Source organism: Ambystoma mexicanum, chromosome 2q (genome assembly GCF_040938575.1).
Source record: "Ambystoma mexicanum isolate Mex_15411 chromosome 2q, UKY_AmexF1_1, whole genome shotgun sequence".
Taxonomy (NCBI): Eukaryota; Metazoa; Chordata; class Amphibia; order Caudata; family Ambystomatidae; genus Ambystoma; species Ambystoma mexicanum.
This window is the reverse complement of record NC_090924.1, coordinates 600,925,258-600,948,788: the sequence shown is the minus strand read 5'-3', so window position 1 is coordinate 600,948,788 and position 23,531 is coordinate 600,925,258. Positions and strand designations below refer to the sequence as shown.

The 23,531-nt window shown below is 43.1% G+C and overlaps 1 protein-coding gene across 2 annotated transcripts in view; it reads right to left on the bottom strand.

The window, feature by feature from the left end:
• Positions 1 to 1,171: 1,171 nt before the first annotated feature.
• TTC21A (tetratricopeptide repeat domain 21A) overlaps positions 1,172 to 23,531 on the bottom strand; it is a 1,029,691-nt gene continuing 1,007,331 nt past the window's right edge. For both annotated transcript variants that reach the window (XM_069647746.1, XM_069647747.1), the window contains exons 28-29: positions 3,015 to 3,082; positions 1,172 to 2,924 (exon numbers count right to left, since the gene is read on the bottom strand). In XM_069647746.1, the coding sequence (XP_069503847.1) occupies positions 2,847 to 2,924; positions 3,015 to 3,082 (146 nt within the window). In that variant the 3' untranslated portion in view covers positions 1,172 to 2,846. The remainder of the gene's footprint in view (positions 2,925 to 3,014; positions 3,083 to 23,531) is intronic.

The following is a 23,531-nucleotide window of genomic DNA, read 5'->3' as shown; positions in this document are numbered from 1 at the left end:
CTGTTTATTTTTGTGATGTTAGAGCCTTTGTGGATGACACGTGTTTCGGCAGAGCTGCCTTTATCGAATCGTACATACGGAGGACTTCTTTGTATCAGGTGGGATTCATCCCTGTGAACTTCAGCACCTTTATGCATTATGCAGTGACTTATGAGCTATCTATATAGCCTGGATTCGATAAAGGCAGCTCTGCCGAAACACGTGTCATCCACAAAGGCTCTAACATCACAAAAATAAACAGGAATTGATTAATCATCACTACTTGCCATTCCATTATTTTTCGGCGCACTATCAAGGGATAGCTCAACACAACCATTATATATTGTCACAAACGGAGTGGAGGGACTCTAAGTCTCCGTAGTAGCTAAACCTGGTGCGACGCAAGATCTTTAACATCACCTCAACTCTCATGGACAAACCCTTTTAATTTGACGGGGCGCGTAGGTACTGCAGCAGGTGTCATCACAAACAGTCCCTCACCAAGAATGTAAATCTTAGGTACCACTCAAACTGTGTCACAAAAGGAGTGAATTGCCATTTGCAATCTGTCGGCCACTTTTTCATTGATACCCGAGACAATTTTATGCCCCAATCCGACCCTGCTAGTGCACAATATCTTTTGCCTTATCGATGACATTTGATTAATTGGAAAACAACTAGTAATGCGCTATACTGAGCATGGTAGAAGTGAACTTGCAAACCTATAACATGCAGTTTTTTCATTAAGATGGAATCTTGACCGTTGCTCGACTGGGAAGTTGCAGAGACATGAAGAAATCTATACACTGCCCCTTTATATCAAGCTCTAACTACAGATTTTCGCAACCCTGAAATGTTGCTAATGTGTATCGGATTCTGATTGTTTTTTTTACTCTCTCCTGCTATTTGTATTGCCATTCTGTGAGACAAACTGGTTATTTAAATTACGTACAATACACGTTTATTCGTGTTTCAAATTAAATTTTATTTATATAGCTCGATTTTTTCTATTTGAATCTAAGGCACAGAACGCTTTAAGAGTATCCATGTTAACAAGTGCAAACCTGAGACACCCACACACATACAGGAAATCACACAAACACACACGCATACCTCTAGAGGTTTGAGAAGACACATTTTTTAATGCACCATTTCGAAGATCGGCTACGTGAATTACACAATCACAATAGACTCCAGCAGTAGACATGTTTATTAAAACAGTAGAAAAATAGAACTTTTTACACTTAGTGAAAAGCATGAACTGACCAGTGATGAGCTTGTTCCAGAATGAACATTTCTGGCACAAAAACATTTGCCTTGCTAATAACGTCTCTAACAGTTGTACGGCATTGTCTTATATTACATTACATTAAAAACCTAGTTCCCTTTGGTCCCTTTAAGTATTTTTGGCACTATATGCTTTCCTTGTACTAGCATCACAGCACATGACACATTGATTCTAGCCTGTCATTGTAATTCAACGTCCTTTGATTTCATCAATTTGATAAACATAGACTAGGCCAAGAGCTATAGTAATGCCAGATTAACAAGGTTGAAATCTGAGAATGCAGGTACCATGAACCTGCCGCTCCTCTTGTTTTAAAATACAGTCTAGTTCTGTTTTAAAGGACAATGTACTTCTACATTACATAATACTTTCCTTTGTCTGGACCCTTCAATTATTCAATATTCTATTTGTTAAATTAAGTTCATTGTAATGCCATGGAATCGTTCTATATGTTGCCTCTCGTACATAAAAGGATTGCAATGTTTCTCAGAAATGCACTTAGGCTAGTTAGTGGTGATGAAACTGATTTCAGACCTTAGACAACACTTGGGAATGTTAACGGTTGTGTAATAAGCTTGAAGGCACAGACTATGAACAATGTTGGGTACACTGAGATACCAAGAGGGAAGGGCCTGGGCAAGTTAGTCCCGATAGCAGTGCAAAAAACAGATTTCAACTAAGGGAATTTGGAGCTAGTTCACAAAAGAAAGGCACCCCCTACACAAGCTTGAGATGCATATTTTACACATTAGTAAATTCAACCAATTCACAAAATGCCCCTTCCTGTGACGCTTGTAATCTGCAGTTTGGAAGGAAAATGTGAGTATTTTGCTCTTCACTTTCTATTTGGGAATCTGGTGCATTTGACTTGTGTGCAAATTACGTATCTTAAGAGGGTGTAGGTGCTGCTTTCCTCTGTGTATTATCCCCCTTTTGCTATCTGATCTTCACCACTCACCACCTTATCCCATCTCCAGGAGATACAGCAAAGGCCAAGGAAGTGTGTGTTACAGAAGTAATCTGGAATATAACTGTTGCTCTCATTTTGATCAGGTTCTATATAGGCATACATATGAGCGAACATTCTTCCCAAAGGACCTCTTTGGAAAAGAGCAGGGCAAGATAAATATGGTTTGTAAATGAGGGTCAATTTCCAACGCATTAGCTTGTCTGTACTCTTAAAGGAATAACCTCCCAGAGGAGGTACTCACTCATAGTCATGCAATGCAAAATCTTTTTGTCTGAAGCGCCAAATTAAATGTAAGTGCCTGCATATCCCTACCATACCAAAAAGTGCCAGACATGGGTATTTCACTGTAGCTCCAGAAGGTAAAGTTGGAAAGCATGAATGTAATTCTCTTCTCTGAATATGAGAAACTCATGGACCCTATATATATATATATATATTAAGTTTTATAATCAAGAACAGGGCCGTAAAGCCTCCAATAATCAAGGCCCAAGTAAGTTTTAAATATTACCCATGTTTGCCTGTAGTGATGACTCAATAGGGAATATTGCTAAAAACCAACACAAGGAGTTAATTCAACACACACTTTAGGACTGGCTGAAACTTTAATTCCTATGGCCTGAGAGCGGATTGAGCCTTTTCTAGAATTTCTTCACGAATCCTCGGGTAATTAGGATAAGTCTTAAGAACCTGAAAGATAAAATGAAATAGTCAGAATCATGCACTTTTCATATCATAATCAAAAACCCAGTGATATTTAACACATTCAGCAATAGTTACCTTGTGACAAACGTCTATCGCATCCAGGTATTTCTTTCCCTTCAAGTAATTGAAAGCCAGTTTAAACCCTGTAACATGGAGGAATAGCAAAAACCAAATCAGATAAGCACGCCGTTTTTTATTTTTACTTCCAATTTTGCCTAAAGAAAATAATCAGATTTAGTGAATACATTTTATCAATGCAGGTCTGATAGAAACCGCGAATGTCAGAGTTCCTAAAACCACGTAATCACAATGTGTACACATCCCCTGCCATCATTTACTGCATATATGAATTTCACAGGGCACTGCCCTTTTCCTTGTAGGTTGTAGGTCATTAAGCAAAATTACAGATTCTTTCTATTTTGTAATTTATAGCAGAAAAATCAGTTTTAAATCAAAGCACTTTAGGGGGGGCATGAATTACTGCAGCAATCCAATTCACAGAAATGACAGATATTACATTAGGGGACTATGATAGCGGCAAGATGCATTTTCAAGGTGGTAGTATGTATTGTAAGGTTGAACTGGTGCTGGTTGAAGTATGCAGATGACTCCAGTGAAGATATAAAAAAGTTTATTACAAGCTTTAAGGCAATACTGCGGCTACCACCTCTCTGGGTGAACTTCTGAACTGCATCTGGAACTCACTCCTCTCAAGTCATAACAATTTCATGCTGGCTTACTGGGAGTGAGGTCATTACATTCTTCATTCTAAGAACCTAAGTACCCGGCGCGGCAAATCCACAGGATACACTGCATGTGGATTGGCTCGTTTCCGAGCCTTACCACAGTGTAATCCCGTGGACACACTTATGTGCATTCCGTGCCGGATACACTCTTTTTTTTTTTCAATGCAACCTTGGAAAGGGAGAAGGGACCACGCGCAGGCCCTTCTCCCTTTTCCAAGGTGGCCTTTTTTATATTTATTTTTCTCCCATTCATTAGTACGGAGCAAGTTGGCCCAAAATGGTGCCCTGTTCCTCCGTACCAATGACGCAGTACGTGGGTTCTAGTGTTGCTAGAACTAACGCGTACTGCGACAAAACCTTTTCAAACGGCAAAAGGAATGCCGCTTGAAAAGATTTCGTCAGCCATTAGTTTTCCAGAGCTGCAAACTCGAGAAAACTAGTTTGCCAAGCCTGCAGACCCCGGAATACTAATGCCAATAAGCCCTCCGACGGCGGGCCAATATCGCCTGCGGTAATGCCCCCCGGGCCTTCATTAAGGTCCTCGCTATGCTCCGACCTGTAGCAATTGGCCCCGGGGGCATTACCATGGGCCGTATTGGCCCGCCTTCTCGGGGCTTATTGCCACAATAACAACTATGTACAATGATGAGCCACGTTAACTATTTACATTGGAGATAAATGATACAGGCATTTATCATAAGGAAATGAGATAGCATTACAACACACCTTGTCTCCTCAGATTGATTCTAAACAAGAATATTATTGAACATTTGACAAGATGCAAGGAAGTAACATCACAACACACCTCCTCACCTCAGATTAGTTTGAAACAACCTTATCTATATCTTGTCGCACTTTCTTTGTTCCACACATCACCACCATATACGCTCACAGGATTTCCGTAAACCTTTTCCACTGCCTTGACAGCAGAAAACGTCACATCACACTTCCTCCCTTCCCAACAGTATGTTCACTCTATCACCTCTTACAAACCTGGTAGAGGAGGACCCCATCCTCTGGTCATACCTGACCTTTTCTGCTTCTCCACACTTGAATATGTGATCTCTCACTCTCACAGAATCTACATTAAATAACTTGCATTTCCCAAGCCAGGCAGGTGTCAAAAGAGTGCTGGGTTTCCCATCTCTAAAAGGTTCTAAAGGCGTCACCCCTGTCGTTCCATGTGGAGTAACTCTATGTTGAATTACTCTCTGTAGCAAATCATACTTCCAATTCTCACCACTAGCAACTGCTGTCCTCACTCCATCCATTATTGTCCTGCTGAATCTCTCAACACACCTATTGCTTTGTGGTGGTATAAAGATGTCTTTTTATGTTTTATCCCCAACAAATGAAGCCAAGTCTCAAATTCTGATGATGTGAACTGAGGCCCATTATCACTGAGGATCTGGGCAGGAAAACTGACCCGCAAAAAAATATACTTTCCAAAAATCCTATCACATTGGTCGTACTAATGTCTCTTAAAACTCCCACCTCAGGCCACTTAGACAACAAATCTACAGCTACTATCACATAGCTATCTTTTACTCTTGGCAAGTTCAGTGGTCCTAACAAGTCAACTGCTACAAATTCCCACAGAACCTTTGGCACAGCTGAAACTATCATGGGGGGCATTCTGGCCTTCAAAGACTTGTCACTCTCTCTGCAGATACCACAATTCAGAATACGGTCAATATCCACATCCATTTGCGGCCAACAATAATCTGCTCTTATAACTGATTTGGTCCGTGATATACCCATGGGGTTCTTATAACCTAAGTCCATCACGACTTCTTTCTTGTCTTACGGAACTAATAGTTGTTCCCCTGTACAAACTAGTTATCCACGCATACTCAACTTGTCCTTGATGCATCTGAATCTCTTTATGGCACAGCTACCGTCTCCTCCCAACTCAAAAGAATCACTACACCACTAGTCTTTGATAAGGCAGCTGATATGCTTTATCATTTTCACACGCTTCAGACCACTTAATTTCATCCAAACATTCTTCAACAGCAAAAATATCTTTATTCCCACCTTCAAACTCCTCAATGCCATCAGAGTCCCTTCTACATGTCCTACTAAGAAGTTCAAACCCGTCACTCTGATCACCCACTTCACAATATGCCAGAAAACTCCATCCAAGCCACCCTTGTTGAAAATGTTCACTAAGGGTTTGTGATCAGTCCTCAAGACAAATGACCTGCCAAAAAGATAGACTTTAAACTTCATGACTGCCCAAAGAACTGTCAATGCTTCTTGCTTGAATAACAAATACCTCTTTTCTACATCCTTAAGCATCCTAGACGCAACACCAACTCTGCTCTCTCCCCCTATGTAATCCTGCTGCATCAGAACCGCCCATAGACCTAACTCATTGGCATATTTGTAGACAACAGTTCTGAAATAACTTCTGAAACCACTTAACACAGGGGCTCCTGTCAAGTGGTCCTTCATAGACTGAAACTCCTCCATGCACTCCGAGGACCATTCAAATTTTACTCCTTTCCTTGTGAGCTTTCTAAGCGAATGCATGCGACTAGCCAACCATTTCACAAACTTGGCATAGTATTCAACTAAACCAAGAAAAGACGCCACTTCCAGCTTACCTTTTGGTTCCGGCGTCTCTGCAATAGCCTTAATCGCACTGACTTTTGGCTTGATACCTACCCCTGACAAGTTGTATCCAAGATATTCAACTTCACTTTGTCGAAAATGACACCTCAAGTGTGAGACACAAACCAGACTCAACCAATCTCTCCAAAACCACACAAAGTCTGATAATTTTCCTTGACATCACTTCCCCAGATCCGGATGTTGTCTTGATAGCATTTGACCCATGCAAGATTACCCAAAAGGGTAATGTAATAAATATGCAAGCTCAACGTGGTATAACGGAACGCACGTATCAGCTGAGAGAGTAGCACTGTAAAAGGGGAGGGAGCTCTTGCTGATATCTGTGAAATATGAAAAACCAGAGAGTGTTTCACTGCCTAAACTCTGGTGATCCCTTACTCAGGTGGCCAGGGCACGCCCATCGCCTTTGGATCCAGACCCTGGGGGTGGACAAGTGCGGGAGGATCACCTGGGTGAGGGGTCCTCAGGGATTGGGGGAGGAACGCCTGGTGGAGAGACATGGTATCCCCTCTTACCAAATACCCCTGTCCGAGCCTCTTTTATAGGATATTTCAACTTCCCAGATCCCCCCTTTCCTACACAAAAACTGAGCCGAGGAAGAGGTCGTCTAAGGCTAAAAGGAGTACCATCCATGCAATACCTTGGACATGTCCCACTAATAAGCTCAGGCAGGGTCAGACACTTGATCTTAATTGCATACACCTGGTACCTATTAGCTCTCCCCACATGGTTAAAAGGTGAAACACTGAGACACACTCGGGGCAAGGCGATGCAGGAGAAGGAGCAGTTCTTCCAGGGCAACGGCAAACTAGGCAGAGCAGAGCGACAGGCTGAGGGTCAGAACCGAGGTACAGAAAAACCTTGGACACCCCGGCGAGAGATGGTTACCTCTGAAGGGCCTTGAAGGTTGTGCAAGGAAGGCCAGCCAGAGAGAAGAGACAAACATATTTTGTGTTCCAAGGATACCAGCCACCCTCCTTGGTGAACGGCAGAGTTGGGGAGGTGCAGCAGCAGTTATCGTATCAGCCTTGACATCAGGATCAAAGCCACGAAGGACGAAAATGAATTAACACAGCAAGTGAGCTGATGAAAGCAATGAAAGTCTGGTCTGTGTCAAATGAAACTTGATGGCAACAGTATCCAACAAATGAAGGTTGCACATGTTCTGATAAAACGTGAGGGACAGCAAAGCATTGTAAAGAACTGTAAATTAAAGATACAAAGTAATAGATTGGACCAGCGAAAGAAGATTGCCCAATCGAAAGTCTCTGTGAAATGTCTGATGCCATAGAAGCAGCGGCAAGAGAAAGAAACTGAGATGCAAGATTTGATTGTTGTTAGGTTTCATCCCAGCAGAGGGAAACCTGGATGTGAGATATATCTTTGAACTTTGAAATAAGTACCTGGCTCGAAACTACATTTACCAAGGGGCCTTGGTGTAGGAGAGAAAAAGTGAGGTTTGAGGAAAGAAGGTGGAAGGTAAGAGCAAGAACCTCCGATTTTCGAAAGTCTATTCGACAGCAGAAGGAAAGCGAAAAGAGGCTTGAGCCAGACAAAAGGAAGCCTACTATGAAGTTGTTATTGAAGCTTGGGGAAGGGAACCCCACAAATTGTGATTGAGAGGTTTGAGCCCAGTGGAGGGAAACCTGTACTGAATTGTGGTAACCAGAAGGAAACAAACTTTTGTTGAACTGTATTACAAGCTAAAAGGTGACCTGGGCTGGAGTGAGAGAAAGCCGAGAGGTCCAATGGATAAATTAGTGACTTGTCGTGGAAGGCCAAGTGGGCCCTGGTCCAGGAAACAAACTGAATTCTTGTGTCCGAAGCCAGAGTGTGTCACAAGGTCCAAGTGTGCTACCTTACCCCGTTCTACAAAACGTGGGGAAGGGAGTTTACTCAGCCATACTGACATTTCTTTTGAACACTGATTGCTCCTTTTTGCATTACACGTTCCCGTTACACATTTATTGTATTAGAAAGAAGGCAGCTATTAGGTGTATTAGTATAGGCCATATTATTTTGACTAAGGACTGACTAGGACTGTATTTTCTTTTTGTTGGATAGTTGGCAATACTCCCATCTTAGTTATAGGGCAAGATAGGAGTGTTCCAACCCCTTTTAAACCATCAATAAAGGTTTTGAAACTTGCAGCTCTTGTGTCAGTGTCTACTTGTGATTCCATGCCTCTCTCACAGACATAAAATCGTTAATAAAAATGAATCCGTACATATAGGAGCACAGGTAAGTATAGTTAAATTTAGTGGTAGAACAAAATACGGTAAATGGGCCTTAAAAGCTTGCTTTTACTTTAAACATGTGTTACCATTTAGTGCGTGGCAAAGGCCACCGTGGCTGGTGATTTAGGGCAGAGTCTGCAATCCCAGGCCAGCGAAGTACACAGTGGCTATTATTTTTTGGATGTCGCAGATTAGAGCTCACAGGTTTCACCAACAAATAAGTGATACATGACCACTTTAGAATTCAAAATTATTTATGAAATACTATTTCCTAATGCAGCCAAAAAGAGACACAGCCGTTTAAAATTTCCCTGTAAGACATTTTCCCAGGGGAACGGGTTAGAGTTTCCTCGATATGCAACATTTGTATAGTAGTATGTCTGTGGTTCAAGTCTCTGATGGTGTCATGGTGAAAGGCAAATCTGATGAGGATCAGGATGAGGCAACCAAGACAGTTCAATAAAGTTCTGCTGGTCGTGTCAAATGTTTCAATGACTTAACTTTGTGCTGTGGGAATTGGGGGTGGATTGTGACATCACAGGGTGTAAATGAGGGCAGTGTGGGAAGGTTCGTGGACCCAATTATTGATCGCAAAGTATGTTTTTCTATAAGGGTTCAAAGTGCAAAGTCCAATCGGATTTGTGTGGGGAGATTTTTTCATGTAGCACGATTAAGAATACAAATTACTTGCATTGTATAAAAGTTCTAACCTTAGGTGTGTTTCTTTGACAGCGCATTTTCATGCAGTTCTGTTATGCTATCTGTTGGAATTTGCTGTCCCAGAGGCGTCTGTTACCCTGAATAAAACTGCATTACTTATTGCACCCGCGTACACTCCTTTTTTGACTACTTTTGTCATTTTCTGGTGAGTTTTACGAGGTGACCCCAGATACAAGGTGTGCATAACTCTTTGGAAAAAACTTGCCGCAGAGACGAACCCAAAAAGCATGCGCACGCACCTAAACATCCCCACATGCGTAATAAATGCAGTTAAATCTAGTAACTCGGGGTGTAGTTGTATTTGATGGTAGGCTGATTTCAAGCGAAAATACTTTAGCTCCTGATAAATCTGAAATTAATTTATTTATTTTGGGCCAGGGAAATCTTTCAGCAATCACATTCTTGTTCAAACCCATCAAATCAATACACAATCTCACAGCCTTCCTTGCTACCACAATGGGGCTTACCCATTCTGATGCCTCTACCAGCTCGCTCACTCCATCTGTCACCATTCGTCTTAGCTCCACTTCAACCTCCTTCCTGAGTGCTAGAGGCACTGTCCTCACTTTAGCCACAACAGGTATAGCATCACCTTTCAACTTTATTTTGTGTATAAATTGTTTCAGACACCCACTTTTGTTGGGAAATATTTGTAGAACCCATGATGAAATGTCCTCATTTACTACAGAGCCCTTCGCTTCACTCTCAAAAATCTCACTCCTTTTGTTTTTTGACACAGCCACATCCACTACAGACGTATACACAAGCCGTTCACCATTGGGATCAAGCTTACTTCTCAATGCTGCTTGACTACTCCAGGAAAGTAAATCTCCACCAACACTGTTAACAAATACCTTGCTCCTGGCACTCCTCCCTTGAAACCTCAGTTAAGCATACGCTCCCCTATTATATGAATGAGATTTTCCCCATATGCATTTGCTTTGACAACTGCTTCTTATGGAGTACAACATTTGTACTTAGATGCCAACGTGTTCCTCCCAATCAAATTATAGTCAGCAACACTGTCTATTAACATTAAAACTTCAACATCATTGTGCCCATTACTGGATTAACTACCTGAATTACTCTCACTCCACCATAGAATTCTGAATTTGAATTCTCATCCTCACACTCATTCTCTTGAACACTCCCAGGTTTATTAGACAATCTGCAACACTTCTCAAAATGCCCTGTGAGACCACACAGACGACACTCCACATATACTGTCATAGACTCCTTGGAATTGGCAAAATGTTGAGAACTCCGATATCTGTAGCATGTCTTCTACTGTGACCCTACTGAGCGTTCAGATGTTTTTCCCATTTTTCTTCTCGGATCCTAGTTCCCTTTTTAGCTTTCATAGTTCTCGGTCTTCCGGCCATCATTGCTCCTATCACTACTCTTCCAGCTACCTTGAACCTGACTCTTCGCATTCAAAACCACACTGACTCCTGCAGCAGCCTTCTACTCTCACATCTTGTCGTCATCAATGTTGAGCTGCTATATGTTCCTCCCTAATCCTGTTGTCTGAACATTTGATCATCAGCTGATCACGTATGTGTTTGTCATGACAGTGCCCAAAGTGACACTTGAAAGCTAGGCCCCTGAAAGCAGTGACAAAGTATTCTATGGTTTTACCACCCTTCTGTTCCCTTGTGCCAAAAGGATATCTAGCTATGATCTTATTTTCTCTTACTTCATAGTGCTTGTCTAATTTGGCGCTACTAATATCAACACTGTTACATGTAGCTACTTCCGAAGGTTGTATAGGTTCTGGAAGTCTTTTGAATACTTCCTGCCCTACATGGCCAAGGCAGTGATATAACAAGGTGTCCTTCCTTTCTACTGCATAGTGTGTACCATACACTGCCAACACAAACTCAGAAAATCCTTTTTACAATCTATTCATCTTATTAATGGCTCTCCAGGCTCGGACAGAGGCAGTGCTGGCACTGGGATATTAGCCATGGCAGTGCAATCAAAACAGTGAAAGAGAAAGAAAAAATGATATATATATATATATATGTATATATATATATATATATATATTTAAAAAATCAGGAAATGTGAACAGCCTTGCTCACAAAATTAATCTCTAAACTCTGTTGCAGAATAAACCCCAAGCAGCTATGTGTTATGCTGAGAAGAAGATGCTTAATACATTATTCTAGTGAAGAAAAGTGAAGATTTCTTTCTCAATTTCACAATAAACAACACATCCATAAGAGTACACTGAGATACTGTGATGAGGAAGAACCAATCCACAGTTTCAATTAATGATTGCGAGTGCTCTGACTGCGGCCGCTCTGCTAACGTTATTGTTTACTAGGTTGTCTAGTAACCGACTGTTACCAAAATGGCTGCACGTAAACCAACGCAAAGAGGGCCTTTCTTCTAGTGCTTCTGTCGGCATCTGATGTGTTCCCTTGGCAACGTGCCTATGCAATGATCCTTCCACACACAGTGATGTTATTCCTATGAACAGCTAATGTGTAGGTGATCCTGCGCATCTTCGTCTTCTCACCAACCGTGGACGTGCGCTCACACACACGCAGCTCATCTGCTTGATTTTCATATGCAACTCCACTGTTTTGTCAATGCCGGCGCTCTGGCTTGCGCTACCGTTAAAGCTGCACAGTTTGCGTTGGGGCCTCACTCGCACTGCCTTGAATGCCACCAGGCTTGTGCTGGGAACTCACTTACACCTCCTCCCAATTCTACTCACCTCTGTGAATGTCCTGTAAATCCTTGGCTCCGTTGACAATTAGACGCTCTCCATAGCATTAAATTGATGCACCACTAGCATGGTTGTATGCCTGTTCACACACCACTCCTTGGTGATGACAGGCCACATACACACTGCACCTCGGTGACAGCAAACCAGTGTTCACTGCTGCACTGCTCAAGACTGCAGCTACCACCTCTCTGGATGAACTTCTCAACTGCATCTGGAACTCACTCATCTCAAGTCATAACAATTCCATACTGGCTTGAGGTTTACATTCTTCATTCTAAGAACAATAACTATGTACAATGATGAACCATGTTAACTTTTTACACTGGAGATAAATGATGTAGGCATTGATCATAAGTAAAGGAGTTAGCATTACAACACTATGTGCTATAAAATCCTCTTCACCATGCCATAACATAATTGCTATAGCCATGTGGACCAAATAGCAATAGGCTGACACTTGTGACAAAGTAACCTCAGGTCATTGTCACATCAACCTGGGTATGCCATTCCCAGATGTGGGATATTTTGACCCATTCCAATGTGCCTCCCTGCATCAATGTACTGAAAATGGGAAGGAAACAGCCCAAAATGTATTCACTGATTCCTGTGCATGCCAAATCTTAAAACTGCATTTTGTAATAACCAGAAAAAGGCTGCACACCCTGCCATCCCCATTTCAGGTGGGGTAAAACAAGAGTCCTCACTGCAGGAACATGCCAGTGGGTTCTGCCACAGTCACCATGGAGCAAAAGTGAATGAAACAGCATAATTGTGCTGAAAACCGAAAATGCCTTTTAAAATGTTAGCTTTTCAACCTCAAAGTGCTGTTTTGGCACTAGATCCATTCACTTCTACTGAATCATTGAGATTAAAAGGGCCTTGCAATGCCCAGGATCATCCAGAGTGGCTCAGAGGAACCGGGCCTCATTGAGTGACAGCTCCTGGCAACAGTACCTTTGTAAAAGCAAACCAGGGAAACTTTGCAACAAGTATTAGAATCAGCTGTGCAGAGAGAAACTCTAAACAAAGGCATGATACATGTATCCAGGCTGCAAACAACTCCAGCACTCAAGGGAATAACTAATGCTGACTAAAATATGTATTTGCTGCCGGTGTAAATCTGATTTAAAGACATAAGTTTAATGGGCTTTCTCATGAATGTAAGGCAAAATCGCCTGTTGCAAGTATATTCTTGTGTGAAGGTTTAATTCTTTAAGAATGTCAAAGGTCTGCTAATGTTAAAAATCCACCTATAAACTGTTTCATTTTATATGTTTAAATGAAAGATTTAAAAAGTTGAAACTTAGAGCTAAACCAACTGACAGTTCTTAGCCTAAGAAAAGTTGACACCTCCACTGCTGGCAGGAAAGGGTAATTGCTGCTGGGAGGCCTTGCATACTCATGACAAAGGAACTTCATTAGACATTCATCTGGGCCCCAGGCGAAGACAATGGCAGGTTTGGACACTCACCCTTCCAGGGGAGGGGCAGGAAGCTCTACTCTCCAGGGAGAGGCCCCTTATTCAACTTCAAAGGATTTGCCATTTGCTCTCAATTGGGAAGAAAGAAAAACAAACAGACATGTGACTTTTGGGTTTAAAATGCTTATTTTGCCACTGAACTTCAAGACATTTAACTTGGCAGCCAGAATGAGAAAAGATATGAAAAATGCATACATGAAAATCTGAATTTATGCTAGTCATTTGAAAACTTGGTAGAATTTCTTACTGCTTAAGTGTCATGGCCACTAGTCATTGGCCAGTCACTTCACATCCTACAGGGTCCCAATGGACCCAGTCTTGGCGCCTTTGGCACCAAGCTCATAATAAAGTGTGCTTGGCACACAGTCTGTTGAAGGCACGTGCATCTGGGCAGGGCGGGGCCCTAGCAATGCATGGAAGGCACGTGCAGAAGGCAGGAGGAGTGGCAAGGTGGGGCCTCAGGGCAGGGCCTAAAGGGAATGGCTGGGGCCAGGCTATATAAATTGGCCCCACCCGCATGGTGGCGCTTTGCGTTCGTCTGCTAGTGCAGCGTAACACTTACTGCCATTCAGAAGACCTTACCTGTTTCAGCACATGTATCCTCAGTCTCTGGAACCGTCCAGCATCGTTCCTTGAAGTCAGCAACACCACCGCTTCACTTCTGCAGTTGTGCGCGCATCTTACCTGAGTCAGCCGCATCATCGCTGGAAGCACTGCCATCGCTTCACTTTTGCAGCTATGCCAGCATCTTACCTTGAGGTCAGCCACACCACCACTCCACTTCTGCGGCTACGCGCGTATCTTACCTGTGTCAGCCGCCCCATCGCTGGAAGCGCTGCTAACGCTTCCCCTTCTGCAGCCACGTGCATCTCTTACCTGGATCTGCAGTCCCATCGCTGGTGCCGCCCGGCATCTTTACCAGTCGGGAACTTCCATCACCACAGGATCTTCTTCTGACGCATCATCCTCGAGGATCTGCATCTCCGGCCGCCTGTACGAGTTGGAAATCGCCCATCAAGCACTGATCAGCTGCACCTGCAAAGGGAAAGGAAAGACAAGGTTAGCACTTGCATAGACTTTCATACTCTAAGCAGCGAGCTTCAGGTAGCGGCCACTTACCTCTGGTAGCTCCTCAGGAGTAGACTTTGTCATCACATGTTCCTGGGTCATCTTCATACCTAAGTAAGAGAGCAAGAACAACATAGGGTTATGGACAATAATCATGGAGGAAGATTAACACAATCAATACGAACAATACACAGTCACAAAAACGTACCTTCAAGACGGAAAGGTCGCAGCTGGTCTGGACCTTCACGCCAAGGACCAGTGACGCAACTAGGTCCATCTACAGCACCCCTGCTGGAAGAAAGCAGGACAGAGAGCTCATCATTCAATCAAAACAGGTGAGCCTGCATGGGCAAACTCTTGCTTACAACCTTCTGGCACGAAAGGGTTGAGGAGAATCCCGACGTCACCACGCCATTTTTACCATCTCCCATCTTCTCGATAATGCAGTGACTGGGAAAGAGAGCTGATCCACGGGAGCCAGGTCCAGGGAGAACTCCAACCGTGCCCCAACACCCCCGCAGAGACCAGGTGAGCGTAACAGTAAGGAACAGAAGTTACAAAGAATGACCAATTGCACAGAAACTATTAATGTTGCAAACCTATTGTTGTGTACACTTGTTCTAGGGGTAATTGCGCATATGTGTACAGAATTGGGAAATGTTAGGGAAAACTTTTCATAGTTAAAATTGCCAATATTCAACAGAAAGACTGAACCAGGTCCCACCGACTTGGGAGCTGGATTGGAACGTGACCCACGAAATATGTAATTTATGTGTCTGATTTTCTTAGAGGGCATAATTACATAAATTACATAAATATATATTTGTGGAAAAGTTAGATTTTGGTCCCAATAGTTATGGGAGGTTTCCAGATTATCTCATAAACCATGACATCCCTTTCTGTCATCCAACCAGCAAAAAGCAAGGCAGAAACTGTGCCTTTGACCAATCACAGCATTGTGGGTGTGGGTTGTAAGTCTGCCCCTAACATAAACTTTAGTGATGTCATTTGGCATGATAAATAAGGGAAGCACACACACACTGATTCCTGACTCCATCCGGATTTTCTGCATGCCGCTCTGTTCCTGAATTCCCCATCTTGTTCCGGATTCCAGATTTCTTTGCAAAGCCAAGGCCTCAGCATTGCTGAACTCCTTTTCAGCTAGGCCCAAACCCTGAAACCATCCCAAAACGTAAGGGAAGCAATTTCATCCAGTTTGGCTTTCTGCCACTAAACTCGCCATCCCACTGATTCCAGTGTCCAGCAACCAGAAGGGCCAATCCAATCCAGTCCGAGGTGCCAGTCCAGGTGACCAGAACCACCCCACGGATCCAATTCTGCCAATGTGCCCTGCTGTCCATTGTTAGACCCGACCCGTGGGATGACCAGAACCCTTGACGGTCCAAAATCGTAAAATAAAGTGGACTGTAAGTATAAATAGGAATCATAGTAAATCATAGCATATGTTGCCTTACCGTGTCCTACCCCATCTCTAAACTATTCTGTCTTTACCTTAAGAACCTATAATATTGTCAGAACCATTTGTGCAACCCTGTCTGTGATTCCTAGTGTTATCCTCATTTTTGTTTTACTAGACCATAAGCCATTAGTGATTTTGATTAAATAAAGTAATTCCCATAAAGAAAACAGAGTATCCGCCACGTGAAGGGTTACAAGCGGCCGTGTAACTGTGGAGATTCACAGGTGGCATTCTCTTTTTCTTAGCCATTAAATCTAGTTTAAGTAAAAGTAACCTGTCATTTAAAACCGATTTTCTGTTTTTCTCTGTTCTATTTTTCTAAAAACACCTCTCATTCAACCTTGCATAACTCCCTCAATTTAATAGCTAGAGACTTCATTTCACTCTGACTTAAACATAAGACCTGTAGCTACATCCCAACACAAAAACTGCATCCCATGTATTTCATGTGTTTTTCTTAAAAACCGTTTAGTGAAATTTAGGCGGGAATTCGCAATTCTGCAAAGTTTTACACGTGTGATTTTCAATTTCGATTATTTCCAAACTGCCATTAAGATTCAAAGTGTATACTGTTACCCATACTATAGCTTAGGATTGTTAGCATCTTTTCATTGTTGCTCCCATAGGAATTTATATTGGTTTAAGGATTTTTGCCCCCTTTTCATTGTTTCACGCAGCCATTTACGAATGTCATTTTAAAAGTGTAAGATTTCCAAACCGTTTTTCTCTCTTGTTTGGGGAGGGAAGGGTATCTCTAAATTCTGGGACTGATCTTTACTCCTGAATGCCTGCTGCTTACTTACATCTGTGTAGAATTGCTTAGTTGTGCGTTGAGAATTTTGCAGGGGGAAATTTTAACTCAAGTGGTATCTTTCAAACAAGCCAAAACTGTTCTTTTCTATGTGTTTTATATTCTGTGTTGCTAACAAGTGAATTCAACTTCATTGCCTACTTTCTTATTTATATTGTCGCCACATTGGTGATTGCTGCCCTATATATTAAAACATATGTTTGAGTTGAATTTTAAATAAATAAATGTTACCTTTACCAGCCAGCCTGATTCGTGGTCTATTGTGACGTGGGGCTATTTTGAGAAGGGGTATGATATGAGTGGTATATCACTCAGAATATTGAACCTGTAGACACAATAAAATAAGTATTTCATTTGCGCACTGGATACTAGGCTGAGACCACCGCGTATTGCCTGATTGAAATCCTTAACAGAGATCCCCAAGGACCACTATAGCCCAGAGAATTGTATCCCAATGCCACAATAGCCCACCTGTGGTAAGAATCCCCACTTGCAAAAACGAGTACTTCAACTCCCAGAATTCCGACCTTTGTCAGAGGGAAAACACAGAATGGATCTCAGAGGGTCAACCACGAATCTGGGAAAAGAAGGACTACGGAGAACTCTAGTTCAGGTCCCTAAAAGCTAGACGGGATGTCCCACGCCCAAGTAATTTTAACCCAACCCAGTTGGCAAACACATGGGGAGAGGACTGTCTCCCATAATCCTTCTCTTCTCCGGAAGGAAAACCCAGATCATACTACTGGAATACAGAATCGAAGGCTGGAAGACTGCAGAGAAGAAATAGCACCCCACAGAGGTGCTTTCCACAAACCTCCCACCACACCCCACCCACAGGTCAGTTGTGGAGAACTTGCACTCCTCCTTAAGAACAATGGACAGGAAACGGCTTTACAGCTTCCCTCGATCTCTCCAAATGAGTACCCAACATGCAGACAAACATGCTAAAGACAGGAGAGAGCCAAAACGAACTACAGGGAGAACGAGCCTTTCAGCATCAAACAAGATTAGAAAGCAGCAGCTGCCACCTAGCCAGCAGAGAGCATGTTCCAAAATTGGTGCCAAAGGGCAGCTGCTATATTTAAATACCTTGCCCCAGAGACCAGAACTACAAAGAAGTGCTGGTACTAAGCATTCCCAGAGCTATCACATGATGCCTCCAGTAAATCAGGGTATAATCACGCATGCCCAGCACTATATAAGCACAGCAGTGAGAGTGAGTTTCAGAGCTGCAGAATGAGAGTTTGGAGGTAGAGATGGGCCATTGAAGGAAATTGAAGAAAAAAGAAGTAACTGAAGCAGAAGGTACAAGACTGGATAGGAGGTTTGGGGTGAGGAAGAAAAAGGAGGTTTCAAGGCACGAGATCAGTAAAAGTGAGGATGAGGGTGAAAGGAATGGTGAGGAGGAGATTTGGAAGACCAGTCAAGAAGAGGGGGAAGATGATAGGACTGGTAAGGAAAAGAAGAGGATGACCAGAAAAGGAGATGGGAGGGTGAAAAGAGTGATGAGAGAGAAGAGACAGAAGATCAGCAAAGGAGAGCAAGAGATTGAAATGAGTAGTGAGAAAGAACATCAGGAGGAGCGAATAGGAGGTTGGCGGTGATACTTTGAGGGGAGAGGTGAAGGAGGTTAAAGGAAAGGACATTGCAGGTCTAAGGAGATCGATATGGTAGTGGTGCAAGAGGCAAACTCTAAGCATGAAAAGGGCGATCCTGTAAATAGTGGTGAGACGAGAGCATGCCAGAGCACTGAGGTGGTGCAGAGGAGTGCCCAGAAAGTGGAGAGAAGAAAGAGGAGAGTGGGTGAGAAGGAACTACAGATGGGGGGTGGTTAAAGATGACAGGAGGGGATTGAAGAAGGAGAACAACAAAGAAGCAGCGAGAGAGGGAATAGCAACCTGAACCAAGGCGGTATGACACGATATTGGGTGCATGTGCAAGCAAGTGGCAGAGAGAGAGAGGGAGGTGAAAAGGAGAAAGGAATGGTGGGATTAGGAGGTACAGGAAACATCCCCCTTAGCACAAGACTGTTGCATCTTGCAAGCAGGTAGATGAGCACAGGGTGTTGGGTACTAGTGTCAGTACCTCAGAACAGGGAGGGGAAGGAGGCTCCCTCACGGTGTAGCTAGAGAAGATGAACTGGCCAGTCCTTTGGTGATAACTCTGGGGGGCCTATTTCCACATCACCTAGCACAGCTCTAAACACAGTCCAGGACTAATATGTAAGCACACTCAGGGACCCGAGACCAGATGAAGTCTGAAGGCAAAGACACAAATTAGCGAACCTCAACTGAAAGAACAAGGAACACTTTTTGTTGCCATCCCAAAGCTTTCATTTCATCCCAGAGACTTTTGTGCGAAACCAGCTAATATTTTAGCTCCTCCTGTACAGCATTAGAGAGGACACTCAAAATCTCTCCCACAATCCTGAGAAAGACCATATCATATCTGTGGTGCTGCATCATATGTAGCACTCATTACACTCCTCAGGACATAATTCAGAGATGTGTGGTTAGCAATGTTATATTGAGCTGTTTGGCACCCAACCCAATGGCACTTGTTTCATTACCATCAATGGGAAGAAAGAATCACGCTGTTAGTATTCAAACCGATCAGGTCAGATCAGATCGCTGCAGCAAGCTTTAACATGCAAAGCTTCCTAACCCAAGATTGCTTTAAGTGGAAAATGTATGAGTGCTTTGCTAAAACGGTGCGACTAACTTGCTTATCGACTCAGCATGTTACTTTTACAGCCATGGTTTTCAATAGCACGCCAAGAGATACAGAAATCAGAATCCCTTAAAGGGGCGGCAAGCCAATGGTTTTCTCGTTACTGTTCTGTCTGCCACACTTTGGCCAGTCCCTAAAAGAACAGTACCCCCTGGTGTAACCATGTGACGAGCCTCTGTCACCCATATGCTGCATGATGGAGGTAGCCAGAGGATCATCCCCACCCTGCCCAGAGATCAGCATCACACTGTGGAGCACAGCACCTGAAACAATTTGGCCTCCGAACCCCACAATTAGGCAGGAAAGATGTCACATTGCGGAAAATCCCAAACCCCGCAAAATTATGTCCTCAGGAACTTTGCTGCATTGGTAGCATATGTCAATGATCAAGCCCTCTGTTGAAAGAGAAGACTGTCTTTCACTGGAAAGCCTATGCAGGTAGACAAGCCAGCTCCAACTGATCTGAATACCAAATCCTGTCAGTCCAATGATCCGGAATTTAGATCAGGTGACCACACATGTGGCATATCAGCCAGTGAAGTATCATGCCAAACAGAAGGTGAGGTGGAAACACATAAAGAGTCTGACCTCTTCAAAGCAGAAGAAAGGCATCATGCAGAGTTGGCCACTTGAGCACTCCAAAAAGGTGTAAGGAGTGCATTCGTGGGTATTCTACGATGCAAAAAGGTCGACCATTTGCTTCCCCACAGATTGGAGATCTGTTCCAGCATGCTGGATAAAAGTTCCCAGCGATGAAGAGCTTGAGTCCATTTGCTGTGAATGTCTGCTAATACATTAAGGTTGCCTGCTAGATGAGAAGTTACAGGGACAATGCAGTTGGCAATGCACCATTGCTCAAGATCCTGCTCCAGTCTTCAGACGTGCAGGGATCTGCCCCCATTTTTCGTACAAAAAAATATATTCCATTGTCTGTCAAAATCAACCCTCAGCCTGCTCTGAAAAGAAAAGACAAATGATTTTATAGTTGGAAAAGTTGCCTACAGCTACAAAACACGAATGTGGGACCCTTTGTCCAAAGGATACCATAGATTGTGAATTGGCTCTTTGTAGCTTTATTTGTTTATTTATTTATTTGTTTGTTTAAAGGAAATTACAGGGAACACCATGGATTTTTGGAACAGCAATGCTTATAAAACCTTTTAACATTGATTTGCATAGCCGAGGACCAGTGTGCTTAACAATGGGTTAGAGGATGTAGATATAAGACGAGGTGATCCAGGGGAGGTAAAAACATAAACCAGGGATAAGGACAGTAGAGCATGATATAGGAACGGGATAGTGGAAGAAGTGCTATGTTTTAGGATCAAGGGGTGAGGGATAAGTGCAGTTGGGTTGTTGAGAGATGTAGGGGGAGAAGAGAACAGGGAGATATGGTGGTATACAATATTATGCAAGTCGTTCTTCAGAAAGGGGGAGAGCTAGGAGGTTGGATTTAAATAGAGAAAGTGGGGGAGTAGTGCAGAGAGGAAGACGATTCCAGAGTAAGAGAGCGAGGAGAGGAAGAGAGCAGAAACACGAAGGAGTTCAAGGGGCACGAGAGGTGGCAAGGAAGTGAGCCGATGATGATCGTAGGGAGCGAAGGGGAGAGTAGGGAGTGAGATTGGCCGATAGGTAGGGTGCGGCAAGTCTGTGTTTAGTTTTGAAGATGAGAATGAGTTAATACCTTGCCCTCGACCTCATAGATAACCAGCCTAACTGATGACTGGCTGGGGAGGTGGAGGTGAAGCAAGGAAGGTTGACGAGTGTACAGACAGCAAAGTTGTGGACTTTGTTGTGAGGTGAAAAAGCATAGTTGGAAAGGCCATATAGGAGAATGGCACAGTACTCAGATAGATCAAAAGAGTACTAAAGAGGAGATTAGGTGTTTAGCAGTGTTGAAGGGAAGAAGATGTCTTATTTTTCCTATGTTGAGGGGATTAAGTCTGGCCACAGTGGCATATTTGTAGATGAAGATAGAGAAGGTGTGAGATGGGTCAAAGACGACATCAAGATTGCGAGCAGAAACAGAGTAGGTAAGGTAGTCAGGTGACAAGAGGGGGAGAGGAAGCGATAACCTGTTTGGATGGGAAGTAGAGAAATTCAGTCTTAGTGGAGTAGAGTGAGTGAGATGCCATCTAGTATTTGATGGCAGAGAGAAAGTTAGACATTTTTGACAGTAGGGCATAAGATAATATATATTAAACAATATATTGAGGTTCTGGGATCCAGCCCATGTATAGGTGGAAGCCATTTTTGGATATAAATTTGGAATGTTAAGACCATGACATGTTAGGAACATACATTTTCAGGATCCACAACACAGGGATAGAAGATATAACCTATTGATATTGAGAGGCCTTGATAACGACCAAAGGTCGAAACACGTGTCGGCTGTTCTTCACTTTGAAAATCAAATTAAACTAACAAATGTTATGTAACTTGAGGAACTTTTGTATCTATTCAGTTGGTGTGAGCGCAAACCAAATGAGGACCTTGTCCCTGATGCCTCTGAGAGATAGTGGTGAAAGAAGGTCAGATGGGTTGATGGTGTCAAAAGCAGCATAGAGGTCGAGAAGAAAAAGAATAGATGAACAGTTAGCATGACGAGTGGAAGGGATGTAGTTGCTAATATTGAGGAGAGCTGAATTATTAGAGTGCAGAGGTCTGAGGCCAGATTGAAGAGGATCCCGGAGGTTGTGTGTCTCAACAGGCGAAGTGGATAGCCTTAATTCTCTCCTGGACTGTATTTGTATTTGTATTTATTGAAGTTATATAGCCCTTTAATCCAAAGTGCTTTACATAAGAACAGGCAAAATACAAAAAGCATAAGATGGTAATTGAATCATAACAAGAAAACAGCTTAAAGAACAATTTACAACATTGCAGAGATGAGGAGGGAGTAGGAAGGGGCAGGGTGAGCAAGGGAAGGAAGGAGTTAGTGGGGGTAGGAGCGGGAGAAGAGGGAATGTAAGAGTGAATGAGGAAGAGGAGAGGAAAGAGTTGGATTATATGAGAGCAGGGGGTGGGGAGGAGGAGGTAGAAAGGGATGGGAAGAGCAGTGGTAGAAGGTGAGGAATGAAGGTGAGGGGCAAGGATGAGAAGAAACGAAGGGTGCTAGGGAGGTGAGTGAGAAAGGTAAGATTTGAGAGAAGAGCGAAAGGAAGGGAAGGAGGGGGAAGAGCGGATGTGAAGGGGGAAGATGGTTCCAGGGGAAGGGGTCAAGGAGTTGGAAAGATCGGAAACCGGAGGGGGCACAGGGAGGTGGAGTAGGAGAGAGTAGGAAAAGATTAGCAGAACGGAGAACAACACTGGAAATACTCTTTCACAGTTTGGGTCCTGTCGCAAACCAATGTACTGCCGTTTTTGAGTTTGGGGCAGAGGAAACCTCATGAAATTAATTGATCGGGCCAGTGGAGAAAAAAAATCACTCTGGCATAATTTAACGTGGCAAGAAGGCTTTCTCTGATTCGGATGCACATGCAAGTCAGTGATCTAAGACTGATACATATAGGGATGCCTCCTAGACATAGAAAAAATGTTACTCCTACCATCGGCTTGATAAACAAAACAATGCACAAGCCAAATGGGACAAGCCTGAATTTGGACCACTGGCTAATTGTGGAACTCATGAAGCACCTTCAAGTCAATTGCATGTAACCAATTCCATTGCTGAAGAGTAGATTGGTTCTGCAAAGGCATAACCCTTCAAACAACTCCACAGCAATAAACTTGCTCAATTCTGATAGATCCAGAATGGGCAACGAATGACCTTGCTTTTCTTCACCACTTTGTTAAAAGGGGAAAACCAAAATCCCTCTGTAAATTTCCTATCCACAAATACAGTATACAGGTTGTTAGTTAAACGAAGGAAGAAGTACAGACTAAGGTTGGATGACAATAGGCCTGAAAATAATTAGTGTATAGGTTTGTTCATGAAGGAGGTGCA